The following is a 19418-nucleotide window of genomic DNA, read 5'->3' on the forward strand; positions in this document are numbered from 1 at the left end:
CAAACCGAAACCGAACCGGTACCACCGGTTAACCAGTCCGTCGGTTTCAGTTTTTGACCGGTTCGGTTTTTTGGTTTTTTATATTTATAATATATATTATACAAATATATGTAATATTATATTATATATATAAATGATATATAATATATTATAAATATTTGAAATATATATAATATATTTATAAATAGATCATTATAAATATAATATAAGTATATATTTTTATATATAATGAATATATATTTATATGTAATACATAGAAAATATGTGACATATATTAAAAATATATATAAAATATACATAAAAATACGGTCGGTTCGGTTAACCGTCGGTTTTTTGTAGGTTAACCGAAAACCGAACCGGTCCTTCGGTTTTTCAAAAATCCCGAACTGAAACCGAATCGATCAGTTCGGTTAACCGCATTTTGCGGTTTGTTTTTTTTGGTTTGGTTCGGTTTTTCGGTTTTTCATGGACACCCCTATTCAGATTTTCAATGCTTTACAACTATTCAACTACGACATCAGATTTTTAGATTGTACCATGCATTTTTTTCAGTAACCTTTCGTCATGCATTTTTGCATGAAGGTACCATAGGAGAAATATTTTTACCCCAAATCTCTCATGGAAATGTACATGTGATCCAAGGATGAGCTTAAGAGGGTGGTGATTGGCTTTGTACCAGGGAAGAAAACAGACCCAAATGTGAAGTTACTGCAAGAGGTAAATTTGAAAAACAAACTTGAAAATATTGATTTAGGACTGAAAATGAGATATGGGGCTCCAATTTCTGGATAGAATGGTGGCAGGTTTGGCATTTCAGTTTCAGTCCGGATTTGGTGTATCTGAGTTTGCTCAAGTCAGGAATGAAGATTGTTGGGGACAGTACAAATGATCCTGTTGTGCATGTTTTTGTTTTCTGTTTTTCTGGTGGAGATGTTGTATTTAGGGTGTTGCCTTAACAACTATATATTTCTTACAAAAAGAAAATCTTGATAAAAAAGAACTTGTGTGTCTATTTCTGAATAGAGAGTGATTTACAAAAAGAAAATCTTCTTTTGTTCGTGATACCCTTAAAAAATTCTGTTATTTCTTTCACACCATACTGCCCAGAAAACTGCTGTGGGAAGGATGCTCCAAGCTACCCTTCCATCTTTGCTTAACCCCCTTACATATGAAGCTCCTAAAAATCCCTTCACATCATCTGGGAAGCTCATTTTCACTCTGAACAACTGCAACAATCTTACCCATATCCAGTAAAGAAATCACAACGTAGCAACATATGATTAGCAGTTGCCACAAATCCAATACACATGGAGAAGTCCATTTCCACCACCTTTATACCTCTTTTGACTAGACTATCTCTAGTCAAAATCTTATCCAGAACTGTTGACCAGACAAAAAAGCCAGTTTGGATGGTACATTTCTGACCCAAATTCTATCGCTTGGGAAGAAAGGGTGTCCTCCCTTATTAAGCTGTTAAAGGAGGGTTTAACGGAAAATTTTCCTGATTTCTCAAATCCACTTCCTTTTGTCTTCCCTCACACCGGTTGTCCTTGAGTCATACAATATCTGTAGTAAACTGATCAAAGAAGTCACCTCCCAGTCGTTTAGGTTCCTCCAGAATTGAGGATTCCAAACACCACTTTGATTCTGCCTCTCCAAACAATCAGCTACTATTGCATTCTTGTTCACAGCAATCTCAAAAAGGTCAGGATATAAAAACTGTAATGGGCCATCCCTGCACCAGTGATCTTTCCACAAAAGAAGCCTTTGACCATTCCTAGCATCATATTTCACACCCTTCTTTTTTTTTTTATAAAAAATTTCTTTTTCTTCTTTTTTATTTATTACCAAAAAAAATCATATTTCACACCCTTCATGAACCAAGGATTAATTTTCTGAATCGCCCTCCAAATTGAGCACCCATAGGATGATCTAACATCTTCTGTCTCTCAATCCCTGTTACTTGAACCATACTTGGCAACCTTTAACCTTCTCCACAGGCTATCCGGTTGCTCATTAAACCTCCACAACCACTTCCCTAAAAGCGCAATATTGACCTCCTTTAAAGATTTGATCCCTAGATCCCCTTTTACTTTGGGTTTGCAAATTGCCTTCCAATTTACCATGTGACATTTTGCTTCCTCTTTCCACTCCTTCCATAAAAAAATTCAGAACTTGTTTTCCAAAATAGCAGCAGTTCTTGCTGGGATTGGGAATAAGGCAAATAATAAACAGGAAGAGCAGACAAAACACTTTTGATTAGTGTGACTTTACCCCCCTTTGTAAAGATTGTTGAATTAAATTGATTTGTTCAATAGAAGTGTAAAATGATATAATCAAGTTTGACTTGAAAAGGCTTCTGAATAGGTCTCAAATAACCTAAATAATCATATTCTATTAAGGGTTTTAAAACAAGAGCCCCTTTAAAACATTAAAAGAAAGGGAAAATTACAGAGAAGTATCCTGTACTTAGAGGGTAGTGACACTTAAGGGCCTCAACTTTCACTTGTGACAATGAGGTACCTAGTACTTTCAGAAATTAACACTCAGGTCCATCTGTTAGTGTTCCATCATTTATCTGGAGCTTGTGATGCCATGTGCACCTTGAAACATTTGAAAATCCCAAAACTACCCTTTGCATGCTTTATGAGATTGTTATGCCATCTCCTTAAATGAGTCTTTAAACCCTTGATCCTAACCCTTTCTTTCCCATTTTCTTTCTCAGAGTTGAATGAACAGAACGTTGAAGCAATACAACAATTCGCACATTAACTATGTCCATTTCTGTCATTTTGCAATTTTTTCTCTCAATTACTCAAACCATGAATGGGCATTTTGGTAAATGACTGAGTGTTGATTTCTAAAAGTATGAGAGGCCCTTTCTGTAATTTTCCCTAAAAGAAATAAAGGAATAACAAAGTAAAGAACTAGGAGGAGCATTTCCCAAAAGGCATCTCAAGAAACAGTTCCTTGCTGTACTTCTGATCACTGGCCGCTTGTCTTGGACACTGATAGAGTGCAGTTGTTTAAAGCTTCCTTCAGATTTGAGAGGCAATGGGTCCACCCTGATTTCAAGAAAAAAGGGTCGCAAATTGGTGGGTGGAATACTCAATAGAGGGATGGGTAGGTTACAAATTTTCTAAGAAGCTTCAATTTGTTAAAAGGAAATTGAAGGAGTTGAGTAAGCAAAAGTTCAAATCTTTTGGAGAAGAAAAAAAATAAAGTTCTTGAAGGTATCTCCAAAGTGGATTTAAAAGAGATTTCTTGGTAGTTGACCAGAGAAGAGTTGGAAGAAAGAAAGAAATTAAGGGCTGATTGGGAAATGCTAATCCGTCGTTAGGAGATCTATTAGTCGCAGAGGTCTAGGGTCCAGTGGATTAATAATAATATTTTTTCCATAAATATGCCAATGAAGGAGAATAATTAGTTGATAAAAAAAACAAAGGAGAACAATTAATTCCGTCATGAAGATTTTGGTGAATGGCCAAGAGGTAGAAGGCCTTGGGCAAATAAGGAAAGACATAATTGATTTTGTTTATGAATGATAGAAATTTTATTAAAACATAAAAATATCACATGATTACAAGAGTGAGATAATTGATTTCCTTGAGAAACTTTATTTGATCGAGAGAATTTGGAAACCCTATTTGAGGGAGTGGACAGGTCAGACCCTCTTAGAAAATCTTAAGACATGTTTGGAAAGGAGGTCTACTGAAGATGAGGTTAAAGAAGCAGTGTTTTCTTTGAGTGAGGAAAAAGCCCCTGGACTCGATGGATTCTCTTTGGGTTTCTACCACGAATGTTGGGATTTTATCAAAGTTGATTTACTAGAGGCATTTGATGATTTATACATGTTAACTGAGGTAAATATGAGAAATAATGCTACTTTCATTAAGCTCATTCCTAAGAAATAGGGGACTTTGGGTACTAAAGACTACAGTACAAACCTATCAATCTCCTGGGGAATCTATAAAATAATAGGCAAAAGTGTTAGATTACCATCTCAAGAAAGTAGTTTGTGAGGTGGTGGCAAATACCCAAAGCACCTTCATAAGAGGGAGACAGATAGTTGACAATGTCCTCGTAGCCAATGAAGTGGATGAAATGCAAATAAAGAGTGGTCATGGAGCTGCGGTTTGCAAGCTCAACCTTGAAAAGTCTTATGATAGGGTGGATTGGGGGTGTTTGTGGAATATTTTGAAGCTGAAAGGTTTTAATGACATCTATAAAAAAAAGAATGGTTTTAGTGATAGGTGGATTGGATGGATACAAGGTTGTGTACAACCAGTTGGGTTTTCTGTTCTTATCAATGGCTCCTCCCATGGCTTCTTCAAAGCTTCAAGAGGAGTTAGGCAAGGTTGTCCCCTCTCTTTGCGACTCTACCTCTTTCATGATGATCAGAGAAGCCTTTGATGCTTTTATGGGGAAAGTCTCTGACCACTCCATTAACTAGGACTGAATAATGACAAGTCTTCAGACACCCTTTTATCCATCCACATCATCTCTCTCCAAACCCAAAATTTTTCAAAGTGTCCAAGAGGAAGGACCAATCAACCATATCATAAGCTTTCTCCAAGTCCAATTTACACACAAAGCCTTTCTTTTTTCTTTTTTTCTTTTTTTAAATCCTCCACACATTCATTAGCTATCAAAATTTGATCAGTGATCTGTCTACCTTTAATGAACACCCCTTGGGAATGGCTTATCAAATCAAGAAGGACTAGCTTTAATCTTAAAGACAACACTTTGGCCAAGATTTTATATATGCTTGCTACCAAGCTAATTGGTCTGAAATCTCTCGGTTGATTGGTGCCTCCCTTCTTTGTGATCAAGGCTAGGAAAGTTGAATTTATTCTCGGACTAATAAAATGTTCCCTAGCAAACTCCTCAAAGACTGCCCAAAGGTCCGCTTTAATTATCTCCCAACAATCTTGATAAAAAGCCATACTAAAACCATCCGGTTTTGGAGCTTTAGATCTATCCATTGAAAATACAGCTCCTCTTATCTCCCCTAATTCAAAATCCCTTTCCAACACTCTTGCCAAAACCGGATTCAGCCTTGGCCAATCTAGTCCTTCCGAAGTAGCACCCACACCCTCTTGTCTTTTATAAATTGATTTGAAATGAGCCACAAAACAATTAGAAATCTCTTCTTGATTGACTAGGGTTTCTCCATTTACTTCTAATTTCTCCACAAAATTTTTTCTTCTTCTTCCGTTAGCAAGTGCATGGAAAAATTTAGTATTCCCATCCCCCTCTTTGATCCACAAGTGTCTTGATTTCTGCCTCCAACTGATTTCTTCCCTCAACAAAATTACTTCCAATTCTTCTTTCAATGATCATCTCAAAGACTTATCTTCCTCATTTAGTGAACCTTAACTTTCCTTGGCATCCAAATGCTCAATTTGAGAAGTTACCACTAGTTTCCTCTCCTCTATTCTTCCAAAATGATCTCTGTTCCACTCTTTGATTTCACATTTAAGCCTTTGTAACTTCCTATGGAACTTTACGCCTTGCACTTTGGCTCCCCACCATTCCTCTATCTTATAAACAAAGTTAGGGCATGTAAGCCACATGTTCTCAAACCTAAAAGGTTTTGGGCCACTCAAAAAGTCTTTGGTTCCAATACTAATCGGGCAATGGTGGGAAGTAACTCGCGGTAAAGCTTTTGACCCCAAACCATTCCAATGCTCTTCCCAATCTAGTGTGAAAATAAATTTGTCCAACTTTGAGCAACTATGGGGGATTTTTAAATTGGACCAGGTGAACAAACTTTGCGAGGTAGGAAATTCCTTTAGCTCACACTCCTCTATGAAATCATTAAACTTCCTCATGCTAGTAAAGACTCTCTGATTGGGATTATTCGTCTCACTAGTGAATCTGACGACATTAAAATCTCCCCTTAAACCCCTAATATAAAAAATCTCTTCCCACATTTCTCCTCTTTCTCTATATCTATTGGGTTCATAGATATTCATCAACACCCAAATAAACCCATCTTCCACATTCTTGAATTTTAGGGAAAGTGAGAACCGACCTGTTAGCTCTTCCATTGGCACCACCATCTCAGTCCTCCACATTGTTACTACACCCCTTGAAATACCCCATGATGGAATAAAGGACCATCCTATATCTCTAGAGCCCCACACACTTCTCACCCATCTTCTATCCATATCCACAACTTTTGTTTCCTGAAGCATCACTATATCAGGGTTCTCTTTTCTAAGTAGATCCTTTATTAATCACCTCTTCCTAGCACTGCCCAACCTCCTAATATTCAAGCTCACTATCTTCATGCCAACTTATACCAAACCACCCCTTACCCTTTTCCCCTACTTTTGGGCTTTCCTTCTTTCCCCCCTCGCACTAAATTCTAGATCCTCTACTACATCAGATTTTATTCTTTCTAGTTTCTACCTCTGTCAACTTTCTCTTCCTTTGAGCATCCTTCTCCCCCTTGTTTTTTGGAGTAAACTTTAATGTCCTTCAACTCTTTAACCTAGAGATCCAACTCCCCAACTAAATCCACTAAGTGTTCCCCTCCTTGCTCTTTGAGTTCCCCAATTAAGTACCTTTTCATCCGACCATTTTCCTGTTTGTCCGATATCTTTTCTAATGCTTCCCCTGTTGTTTCATTCTTGAGCAAGTCCTCAAAGAAACCACACACTAATTGCCAATTTTTTTCTCCCTAGTGCTCCGAGGCTTCGTCCTTCTCCCCCTCTACTCTGTCTTCCCCTTCCCTCACACTTATTAAGACAACTCTCTCCAATTTTCCATCCTATTTTTTTTCTTGATTTTTAAGATCCCAGCCTGGGTGAGAAATCAACTTGAAAGGATGCAGAGAGACTTTTTGTGGGATGGTGGTGGTGGCAAGAGGAGAGATCATTTGGTGAATTGGAAGATGATGTGTAAACCTAAATTGGAGGGGATTGGGGTTGGGGCACCTATAGGAGAGGAACATAGCTTTTCTGGGTAAATGGTTGTGGAGATTCCCCTTGGGAGTAGGATTGTCTGTGGGCCTCATTGATTAAGAGAAAATAAGGAAGTAATAGGAATAGGTGGGATAGCAACAAGGCTCTATCTAGAGCCTCCTCCCTTGGCCCTTTGAAAGGTATTATCTCTTGCTTTGAGTTTTTTTTCCTTCCATTTGCATTTTAGTCCAGGTAATGATAACCAGATTAAATTCTGGTTCAACCTTTGGCTTGGACAAAGTTGCAATATCTAGGGTTTTGTTGAGTGTTGAAGAGAGCAAGAAGAAGAAAGTAACAAAGAGAGGAGAGTGTTATTGTTTACTTTCCTCAAACATGATATTTATATTGAGAAAGAAAATAAAAATACAAGGAGGCCCTCAAATGGGTGCCCAAAGACAAGAAAGACCAAAAAGGCCTTGCCTAACACATTCTCAATAGACAACAACCTCTTTGCTCTTCTTATCCCCTTCTCTCTTTAGGTTTACTTTGGATAAGGAGGCCACCATCTCCTTGGTCATCTCTAGAGGGAAGCACAACCTCTCCTTTAATCAACTTCCGTAAAGCCCTAACTGTTGAATCTTGTGACATTTCTTCTCTCCTTTCTTCTATCTCTTCTGTCTTCCCCCTCTTTCCCATTATAGGAGAATCTGGTGGTCTTCCCCTAATGGTTAGTTTTCTATCAATTCCCTTTTTTGTATGCTAGTGGCAGGTTCCACTAACCCCATTCCCCCCTACAAGAAAATTCGGCTCTCAGTAGCCCCTCTGAGAATCTGTTTCTTTGTGTGGGTGGCTTCTTGTGATAGTATCTAGGGGTAAGCAAATGGGTAGGTTCTACCCGGAACCAAATGGAACTGACCTCGGACCAGCCTTGAAACGACCCTACCCAATCTGTTACAGGGTAGGGTCTGGTTCCAAATTCTTGGAACCGACCCCCACCCAGGCCGGTTCCAGGGTCTAGGGGTTTACCCTACCCGAACCAGCCTTGTTGGAACCTGCCTTGGAATCGAACTTGCCTTGAAATAAACCCCAGAATACTTTTGGAGATGTGAAGAATTGAACCCAAGCATTCATGGTTACAAAGGCCATGGTCACACTTGACCATTGAGATTGAGTTACTTAAGTGATTTGATCATTTGTTTTCATTTTAATATTTGAATGTGTGCAATAAGTAGTGTAAAAGGTAATATTTACAAGATTTAAATTTAATTTATAACTTTTTAACCATATAATGATAATCTACATATTAAGTTATCCAATTTAATCAGTAAAGGTAATATAAGTTTTAAACTATATATTATATTTATTAAAAATCAAGTTTTTAAAGAACATGTTTTTTTTTTTTTTTTTGTGAAGGGGGAGAGTAAAGAAAGTACAGGTTTCATGGGTAGACTTGGAACCAAACCCCAGAACCACCAAGGCCAGAACCAACCCAGGAACCAACCTTCACAGGGTAGGTTCCAGGTTCTGCCATTAGAACCAAACCGAACCGCCCCATGCTCACCCCTAGTAGTATCAACACTTTTAACAGGATTTTGAAGAAAATGGGCATTTGTATATCACTCCTCATGCTTGTGTTATGTGTTTGAAGGATGGAGAATCCTGTAACTATCTTCTTATTAATTGTGAGGTAGAATGTAGCCTTTGGCAATATTTCTTTGATACCCTCTTTACTAGCGGCTTCTACTGCACCCCCCCTATATATATATATACAGTGATTGATTTTCTTAATCAGTGGGCAGGGTGGAAATGGGTAAAAGAGGTTCCCTTTATGGTAAGGCAGTCATCCATGCAGTGTGAAGAGCGTAACAAAAGAGTTTTTGTCTTCAAAAACTCTTCTTTGGAAGATTTAATGAGGAAAAGCAGTTTAGATACATCTACTGACTTCTTCAGTGGCTGCTACTAACATTGTTAACCTGGCTCCAAGATCCCCTTTGGAAAACATTCTTAAGTTTGATGGCAGCTGTGTTAGTCTGTCAAGTCACAGGGGTCAGGCAGGTATGGGGGAAGAATTCTAAAGTCCACTGTTGAGCTGGGTTGGGCCTTCAGTGGTCCTCTTGGAGAGGATGAAGCAGTTGAAGCTGAGGATCAAATCTTTCTGGAGGGTCTGAGGACTGTGGTATCTCTCAACATCTCTTTGGTGGTGGTGGAAGGAGATTCAAGGATTGTTATCAGTTGGATAAAGAATTTAAGGGATAGTCCGTGGAGATTCACTCACCTCCTCAATGAGTTCAGGGAATTCTTGTCCCGGGTAAATTGCCATTACAGGTGGATCCCTAGAGAACTGAATAGTGCAGCAGATGCTCTAGCAAAATATAGGGTGGGCAGGGATTCGTTGTATATTGATTCTTTTCTACCTTTGTAAATTGGTTGGGAGGGACTTCCTTTTTTTTGGCTTTTCAGGTGGGGTGTATGGCTTAATACATCTGGTTGTAAATCCTTCCCTCTCTTTGCTTAATGAAAGTCAACTTTTTCTCAAAAAAGAAAAAGGAATGATTGAAATAATAATACTAATATTTTTGCAGAAAGGATTCAGACATAAGATTTGAATTGAAATCCTTTGTATTCACAATTTGAATCAATTGGTAAATCATAAGATTTTGACAACAATGGCTAAGAATGGTTTAGGGATGATTTAGGACTAAGAGAAAGGATTAACAAAGGTCCTGGAAATTGCAGATCTTCTATGGGACATTGGAAAAGCAAAAAATTCAAAACTCAAACACAAGGATGGAATAGTGAAACTTTACGATGATTTTTAGATTGATGGGCTGTATGAGACATTTTGATTCGAAAGCGTTCTAAGTAGGTTTTCTACAAAAAGATGAAACATTCCCTTCTTGAGAGAAACCCCAGCATTCTGGAAATTAAGGCAAACAGAAAAAAAAAACATGTGAAAGTTAATAGGGCCCTAAATTTGGGTTAGAGTGTGTAGCTTTCTGAACTGAATGTCTGTAACATGTATGAATATTAAACAATTTATAATATGATCTGTTCCCTTCAGAACAGTTAGTTCCCATAATGTTGTTACCTTTTGTAATACTTTCTGATGTACTTGTGAGTTGTGATGCATTTAGGGGTTGTTTGATTACAATTGATGTGGCTGAACTAAAAAGCTAATTGCTTTGTCGTTCAGTGAATAAGTTCAAATATTTTACTATTTAATTATTATATCCACTAAAAAGCAATAAGTCATTCAGTTCAGAAATTTCAGCTATTGTCAAACAGCCCCTTGATGCTGTTTGAAACAAATTTGGCTGAACTTTGACTAGCTGACTTTTATAGTTAAATTGGTTAGGGTGTTTAATGAGTTCTATAGAAGAGGGGTGATAAGTCCAGGAATGAATTCTACTTTTTTAGCTCTGATCTCAAAAAAGAATAATGCCAACCAACCAGGGGATTTCAGACCAATAAGTTTGGTCACCAGTATTTACAAGGTGATTGATTGCAAAGGTGCTGTCTTTGAGGATTAAAAAGGTGATCTCCCATTTAGTTTCTCAAGCTCAAGGGGCCTTTGTGCAGGATAGACAGATTATTGACCAAATATTAATTGCAAACGATTGTGTGGAGGCTCATAAAAGATCAAAGAGGAAGGAGTGGCTATCAAGTTGGAATAAATGGATTGGAAATTCATGGGAATGGTCAGTGGTGACCCCCTCTCTCCTTTTCTTTTTACCCTGATTGCTGAAGCATTAAGTAAATTGATTTCAAGAGCAAATGGGGTGCAGTTATTCAGGGAATGGTCAGTGGGGAGGGACAATGTTTTAGTAACTCATTTACAATTTGTAGATGATATTCTTATTTTCTGTGATGGAGGAAGTAGGGAGGGAGTGGAAAATTTTAGGGTGGTTGTGAATCTCCTTGAGAAGATGTCTAATTTGAGGATTAGTTGGTCAAAGAGCTTAATGGTTGGAGTCAACATTGAAGAAGATGAAGTGAGATTTCTGGCAAGTTCTCTAGGTTGTGAGAAAGGTGAGTGGCCAATGAAATACTTGGGTTTACCCCTTGGAGATAATCCTAGATCTGCTAGTTTTGGTCTCCGGTGGTGGAAAGGATAGAGATACGATTGGCGGCATGGAAAAGAAATTATATTTCATTGGGGAGGAGAACAACCCTAATTAAATCCACTTTTGCAAATCTCCCAGTGTACTATATGTCAGTGTTTAGGATGCCACAAAGGATAGTAAGGAAAGTTGAAAAAATCATAAGGGATTTTCTATGGGAGCCAGGGGAAAAAAAATAAGGATCATTTGGTTAGATGGGAGAAGGTGAGTAAATTGAAAGAGGAAGGGGGTTTGGGAATTGGTAGTGTTAGAATTAAGAATCAGGCTTTGCTGGGCAAATGGCTCTAGAGGTTTCCAAATGAAAATGAGAAATTATGGCACAAAGTGGTTGCAAGCATTCATAGCATGTCGTGCAACGGATGGGATGCTGGTTGTCTACGTAGGGCTAACTTGGTTGCTCCTTGGAAGGCCATTCATGATGTCCTTCCTATATTCCTTAATCTTATCAGGTATGATTTGTATTCTAGTAGTAAAATCAAATTCTGGGAGGATTTGTGGATTGGGGATACTCCTTTAGGGGAGAAATTTCCTTCTCTTTGTGATTTGTCTAGGTTCAAGGGAAAGCCTATTTCTGATTTGCTAAACCATCATTCTCACTTTCCAGGATTGAATTGGAACCTTGGTTTTAATAGGAAATTAGGAATCTTAAAGAGTCCGAACTGCTTGCAGTCTATGAGTTGCTAGGTTTGCTGAATTCAGTTTTCTTGGGGGAAGGTGGGTCAGATTCTAGAATTTGGGGTCCTAATTCTGATGGATCTTTTTCTTGTAAATCCTTTGCTCATTCGATGGTTGCCACACAGTCTTCTCTTCAATTTCCAGTCAAAGAAATTTGGTGCCATCCTATTCCCCCTAAAACCAGTGCTTTTTGTTGGGAAGTCTTTCATGGTTGTATTAATACCTTTGATGTACTTCAAAGGAGAAGGCCAAATGGGTGCTTGTCCCCTAACTGGTGTGTCCTGTGTAAGTTGAATGGTGAGACTGCTATCCACCTTTTATTATCATGCCCCTTTGTCAGCTTTATTTGGAATTGGTTTACTTCCCTTTTTGGGTGCAGGTAGTCTTCTCCTGATTGGTTGGAAGGTTTATTCAACCCTAATGGTTGCAGTGGTAAGACAAGGAGGGGAAGGATTCTTTGGAGGTGCACTAGAGCAGCAATACTTTGGACCATTTGGGAGGAAAGAAATGATAGAATATTTGAAAGTAAGGAAAAATGCAAGGAAGCTCTTGTGGAAACAATAACATTGAGGGTGGCACATTGAGTAAAAAGTTTAAAGCAGTTCTCAGATTTTAAAGTTGAAGACTTCTTCAGGGTTTGCTGCTTCATCGACTATGAGGCGACAGGTTTGTGAAACCTGGCCCCCTCCAACAGAGGGTTGGATGAAGCTGAATTTCGATGGGGGTTGTGTGGGTAACCCAGGCCCTTCAAGTATTGGGGGGGCTATTAGAAATGAAAATGGCTCCATTATTGCTTTGTTCTCCGGTCCTATGGAGGAGGGTGATGTAGCTAGGGCAGAGTTTCTAGCTGCAGTATATGGGGTTGAGAAGGCCAAAGAGCTGGGGATTAATAGACTGATCATCGAGGGAGACTCAAAAACTGTGACAAAATGGTTGCAAAAAGGGGAAGGAGTGACCTGGCAACTGAAGAATGATTTCAGAAGGTTCAAATGGATGTCGAGAAATATGTCTATTCAGGTGGGTTGGGTTAGGAGATCGACCAACAGCTTGGCTGATAGCTTAGCAAAACAAGGGGTTCAAAGAACAGATATGTTTTGGGCACATTTGTAATTCTGTCTTGGGTCAGCTTCTATGCTGATTTCTTTGTAACTTGTTGTATATTAAAGCATCTTAATTAATGAAAATTTTCAGAGTTATTGATCAAAAATAGAAAAAGTTAAATTGTATTATCCCTTTTTCTTGATCAGCAATGGAAAGGAGAATGGATTATTTGTTTCTATACGCCATTTTTAGTTTGTTCAAATAATATTTCTGCTTAATGTAGAATTAATTTATACCGGTCTTTTCCATGTTTTAATGTCCAATGATGGTTTTCCTTGTGACATGACATTGAAAGTTGCAAAAACATCATGTAAATCAAAATGTTGATCTTGTATATTTTCAGGCAAAAGAGACATGCATTGGGGATGTATACTTGGCTTCTGATGTTGCTTTTCATGATAGAAGGATACCTATACCTGTAAGTACTCATGTCTTAATATATCTTTAATCCCCTGTATTTTTCTTTTTTCTTTTATTTGTTTTGCCAAGAATGATTGTCCTTGAGCCACTTACAATTATCAAAATACCCCTAAATATTTTTTCTGCCATTTTATGTCAAAGTGGGTTGTGCATTGGAAAAGCTTTGAAATAATAATTCTAATTTTGCAATAGGGCGTGCACATCTGTTTACATTTTTCACTTCACCTGTTTTATTTATTTATCTTTGAATTATTGTTTGCCTTGTCATCTCGGGGAATAGTGGATTAAGGTTACAGGATGACAGTGGTTGAGATGCTTTTAGTTATTTGTTAGTTCAAAAGTTGAGTCTACAAGGCTATGCAAACATTGAATAACCAGTTTTAGTTGGAAGTTGAAAAATAGTGCCACTGTTATAGTAAAGTCAGAGTGATCAATGTGTTGACTCGTTAACAACTACTCAGATAAGGGCCTATTGACTGCATCAGTAACTAGTAGGTCAACATCCGTGATGTACTCAGCCAGTTGCCTAGGACAATCCTGTATCTATTTTATTTATCTCTACCTTTTAAAATAGTATATAATTCCTTTCTATTGTTATGCATACCCATTGCTTTATAGCATCTCTTATTGAACGTGGTTTGATGAGGACATATAAAATAGATACAAGACCTAAAATGAAAGAGAAATGGCAATAGCAGTTCCTTTAGATTTTCTTTGAATCAGTGTGCTGGTACAGAATTGCCTTTAACAGGGGGATTACATCAGGTAGTCAAGATTGCATATATATTCTCTCTCTGAAAGAGAAGTACCATTGCTTCTTATATGTGCCTATTAAACCTTTCCTTTTATGTTTTCAAAATGGAGATTATGTATTAAATGTCCTATATCTTTTATTGCATAATTTCAGTCATTATGGTTGATCAGATTTTCACTTAGGTAGGCTGAAAATGACTAGGTGCTGCCTCACCATGTTGACAAAACTGCTTGAAGTGTATTAGATTTATAGGAGCTATGGAATTTTAACACTCCTCTTTCTTTCCTTCTTTCTTTTCCCTCTTTTTCTGATCAGTAACAGATCAAAGAGTTTTATTAATTAGCTGAAAGAATATAATATGTACAAGTAAGGGTGCTCACGGTTCAGTTAACCAGTTGATCGGTTCAGTTTTTTACCAGTTTGGTTCTTTGGTTTTCCGGTTTTTTATATTTATACCATATTTTATAAGTAAAAATATAAGTATAATATATATTCAATAAAATGCATATATATAAATGTATATTGGTCAGTTTGGTTTGGTTTCAGTTTTTGTTGAGCATCCCTGTGTACATGCTATGCACCCCAAGTTTGGTCTGATCATAACCAACCTACCCTCTATAAGTGTCTTTCCATTTTTCTCTTTTTTCATCATATGGTACTCAGTACACCCCAAAACAAGTTTGTGTCTACCCCTGTTTTGCCATTGCATATCAAATCACTATTGGAGTTTCCTATAGGCTTTGAAAGTCAAACTTGTAATTTTATATAAAACCCATGTACATATTTTGGCAACAATTATGTTAGTCCATATTATTGAATTAAGAAGTAAAAAATAATATAACAATAATGGTAGATGATGTTCCAATGGATATAAAAAGGCCATTACCCAACGTTTGTCCAGCTATCTGTGGTTTGGGAGTAGACCGAGTGTGGTGTCCTAACCTTTGGCATTTTTTCACAAAAACTGGCGATCCTCAAACTTGAATCCACATTCTCACGCCTGCCAACCCTATATTTTACCATTACACCACCTAATGGCCTCTCTAATGTTCCAATAGATGTAGTACATCTTTTTTTATCAATAACACAGTTCATTAATTATCACAATTAGAATTACAAAGAGGAAGGTGAATATATAATACACCTTCATTAATCTATTTCTTATATTTCCTTTTAATGCAATATTAATATTAATATTGCACAAATAATATATATTCATATTTATATATATCAAGTTTATGTAATAATATATCATGCTTATATGATTGAGGGTTCCTCTCTCTACATTTTGGTTCGACATATTGTATTCCTAAAAAGAAATGTATTCATGTTGACTAAAATGATCAACTTTGACAGAAATTACACAACATTTAATATATTCAGTTCATTTTCATATCACTACAACCATTTGTTAAGGTTTTATTCATCAACTTGTAAGGTCTTAGCGTTTTCCCATCCTACTCTCCTTGGAGGTGCAAATCCTACCTAAACAATTTGGATCAGCAGTACTCAGGGAATGAAAATGGAATTGGGACTCCAGAATGAGGAGTTACTTTTGATTGCAATATAGCAAATAGTTGAGGAATAATATGATATTCTAGATTATCATGAATTTTGAATGATTGAGAGATTGAAGACGTGGCCCCTGATACTAGGATATAGATGGTTTGTCCCTTAGACATGTTTATAGTGTGCTTCTTTAAGCAACTCTGCAACACCATTAGTATGAATTTTGTGCATATTCAAATTTGGTGCCCCTCAATAATTAGTCATCTCTTGCTGAATTTCAATTTCATGGCCCACATTGGGCACATTTCCAGGGCATATATGGATCTAGTTGATTATTTCCATTATTTGGTGGTGGGTATATTTATATTTGGCATTTGAAGAACTTGAGCATGAAAAATGAGGCATTAGGAGTGTCTTCCCTTTTACTACTGTTTGAGTCAAGTGGAGTGATACAATGCACCAATTCCATTACCATATGCTTGGTTTTTTTTTCTCTTTTCTGTTTAAGCAACTCTGCAACGCCTATTATACATGATTTCTTTTTATATCAATGTGGACTCTAGTACAGAATTATTACCTTGTGATTTCATAGAAAGGAGATAATATCTTTTGGTAATTTTGAAATGCCTAAACTTTGTTTGCTTTTCTGCTCACTCTTTGTTTATCTGCTTTTCTTTCTGCAGGTTTTTGATCAATATGGAATTGGTGCACGGAAGACCTTCTCAACTCCAAATCTTTTGAAGGAACTTAACTTGAAGGTATTATACAATGCCCACGATGTCCTCAGGATAGATATTCTATCTTATTCTTGAAATCTTTCAGCTCATCTCTATTTTAATATTTTCATGCCTGTTTTGTTTTATTATCTTTCTTTTCTTAATTTCTGTATGATCCCTCAATTCATCAATAATCTCTTGTCATTTGTTACTTTGAAGAAAAGTAGTAGGAATACATTATAGTAATTTCTGTGACTTTGCATCCTTTCTGAATGTTTTGGCCACATTTACATTTTAATGTAAACAATTTTACTTCACTCTAATCGGACCTAAACTTCTGCACAATTAACCATAGGATATGCTCCCTGGGGCATCCACTTGGTCAAGTTATTGTTAAGACTTTGCTAAAAATAAAAGCTGTATTAGTATGCCCTAATTTTATTAGAACTACAAACAAGAGTAAATAAGAACTGTTGTTTTTGTTGGAGTTGTTTATGGGTATGGTTGTGGCTAGGATCTAGGTGTGATTTAGTGTGTTTATTGTTTCACTTTTGTGAATACCAATACTTGAAACATAGGATATGCTTATTGTTTCTCATTTTTATGATTGAACTATATGATTCACAATTTGAATTGTGAATCCCAAGGTTTTCGATTCAAATTTTATGCCTGAATACTTTTCTGCAAAAACCTTACAATTACTGTTTGAATCCTATGATTTGATTTGTGAATATTATGGTTTATATGATTCATGCAATTTGGGTCAATTGAATTGAGACTTAGTTCTCTACTTTTGTCATTTCTTTACTTAAGCTTTATTTTTCAAGGGGGTCTTGTTTCAAAACCTTTACTAGAATATGATTGTTTAGATTATTTGTGATCTATTTAGAAACTTTAGCATGTTTATTATCCATCACATGTGGTGGGTTAAAGAGCTATTGTATGTGGTGTGGGTTAATCAACTTTCATGTCAAACTTGATAGTATCATCGTACACTAATATTGCATAAGTAATAAACTATTGTATCATATTAACTATTAAGTATGCATATGGTAGACATGGATTAAAATGGAGTTAAATCACTTTTCTATATGTTTTTAGTAAATGTATTTTTAATTTTTTAGTTTATTAACAACTTTTTAATCAATAAGTTTGTTAACAAATTTACAGAAAAGGAAATAATGTTATATTTTTTTATTCAGTTTGATTCTATATCTTCTTTGATTTACAATAAATTATGATTTTAAAAACATTGATATATTGTTAAAGATAATTTATAAAAAAAATAAATATCATTACTATTTAGCTATTTGTAAAGTTATATAACTAAAAACACCGTAGTTATTTTACTTTCACTTGGACTCATTAGCCTTATCCAAGTGATTTCATTTATATTTGGAGTCCTCAAACATTGTACTGCAGCACCAAAAGTTGGGACAAGGCTTCAATGATGATGATGAAACTTTGGGACAAGGCTTAAAGAGGGCTAGTGGCAGAGCGAAATCGTGAAACAGGATTCATGTAGCTGACTCCATATAGTTGGGACAAGGCTTAAATGATGCTGATGAAACTTTGCACTGCATAGAGATAACAGGAGATGGTGGATATAATTAATCAATATCCCATTCAGATTATTTGCATACTTATGGTGGACCTTTCAAGCTTAATTTGAAACCATAAATCATGGTACAGTTTGAACCTGTGTGAACCAACTTGCAAATTAATTCACAAAGAACAAGTTTGAATATGAATTAGTTCATAATAAACTAGTTCGTAAATCAAAAGATCAACTAACAGTAGCTAACCATGGGTTAGACTTCAACAGACCAAGATTGTCCTGGACTTCTCTCAATTTAGTCATGATATTTTTCTTTGATTAATGGTATGGATGTTTTAGAGTGGGCCTTGGTGCAACAGTTGGGTTGCTCCATTGCGATCTGGATGACCAAGGTTCAAATCTTGGAAACAGCCTCTCTGTATGTGCAGGGTAAGGCTGCATACATCTGTCCCTCCCCAGACCCTGCATTGGCAGGAGCCTTATGCACTGGGCCGCCCTTTTTTTAGTGGTGTGGATGTTTCTTTTCCTTGGAAATGAATTGGATTCCTTACATTCCCTGTGGGGTTGTCTTCATGTGGACTGTCTATTTGCACAGAATCCTTTCTATTTCAGTCCTGATTAAAGTAGAAGGGGAAATTAGGACTTGATGGAAGTTAGTCAAGTTACTTATCAAAAAAAATAAAAAAAAAAAAGACTGGTATGGCACGGCCAATATATTTGGTATCAAGCAGAACATATGAATGTTAACAGTATGAACCTAGAGTGAGGATGACTTCAATGAAGGCTAGGGTTTTCATATTTTGTGATTAATTCTGCAGGCATTATGTAACTTAGCTTTCAATTGCCTTTTCCTATGCGAAACAATTCAATATGTATGAGAGATACATGTTTAGTTGATTCTATACCGGTTCTTTTTTATGCCCCATCTTTATTTTATGTTATTCCTTTTGTTAGTAAAGTTCTCATTTTATGTTCTTATATGCTACTTTAGGGCAGTGAATTTGCCTATTTAAAGAGTATTCATTTCTGTTATTTCTTTTTTTCTCTTTACTTTCTGCTAGCAATCAAAGAGTATTCATTAAATTGTGCATGTATATGATGTAGATAAGAAGGGTTGAACAACCCTGAACAAAGACATTTTTAGTATTAAGCTATTTTTTGCAACTAGGAATGGTTGGTTGTTAAGGTGCAAATTAAGGTTGGGTAACAGGGGAACATCTTGTTGGCTAGGCATTGCCTAAGAGATGATTATTGTATGGCAAATATGGGTATTTTTAATTTGTTTCCCATTTTATGAATTAGCTTGTTTCATAACCTACAAAACTTTAAAGTTGATCTAAATGGAATAATTAAACATTAAAAGTAGAAGTAAAACAAATTATTTACATAATACTATAAATAAACTGGCAGATGGAGCCGTATCTTTTTATCTTTGGTACTTGATAATGTTTTTGGAAACAGCCTCTCTGTGTGTGCAGTAAGGCTGCATACATCTGTCCCTCCCCAGACCCTTTTTTTACTTGATAATGTTTTACAGGACAAACATCATTCACTGAGTACATTAGCCATTAGTTTATGTTAACTAAGCAAGGGGCTCCGGAATCCATGGAGTGTTAGAAACTTAGAATCATTTGTATGTCCAAGGACAGATAC

The 19418-nt window shown here is 36.5% G+C and overlaps 1 protein-coding gene across 1 annotated transcript in view; it reads left to right on the forward strand.

The window, feature by feature from the left end:
* Window positions 1–19418, forward strand: part of LOC104605304 (5'-methylthioadenosine/S-adenosylhomocysteine nucleosidase) — a 31467-nt gene that overhangs the window by 8314 nt on the left and 3735 nt on the right. Inside the window, exons 5-6 of the mRNA XM_010270029.3 lie at window positions 13152–13226; window positions 16175–16249. Of these exons, the coding sequence (XP_010268331.1) occupies window positions 13152–13226; window positions 16175–16249 (150 nt within the window). The remainder of the gene's footprint in view (window positions 1–13151; window positions 13227–16174; window positions 16250–19418) is intronic.

This window comes from Nelumbo nucifera, chromosome 5, assembly GCF_055504915.1.
Source record: "Nelumbo nucifera cultivar China Antique chromosome 5, China Antique-T2T, whole genome shotgun sequence".
Lineage (NCBI taxonomy): Eukaryota > Viridiplantae > Streptophyta > Magnoliopsida > Proteales > Nelumbonaceae > Nelumbo > Nelumbo nucifera.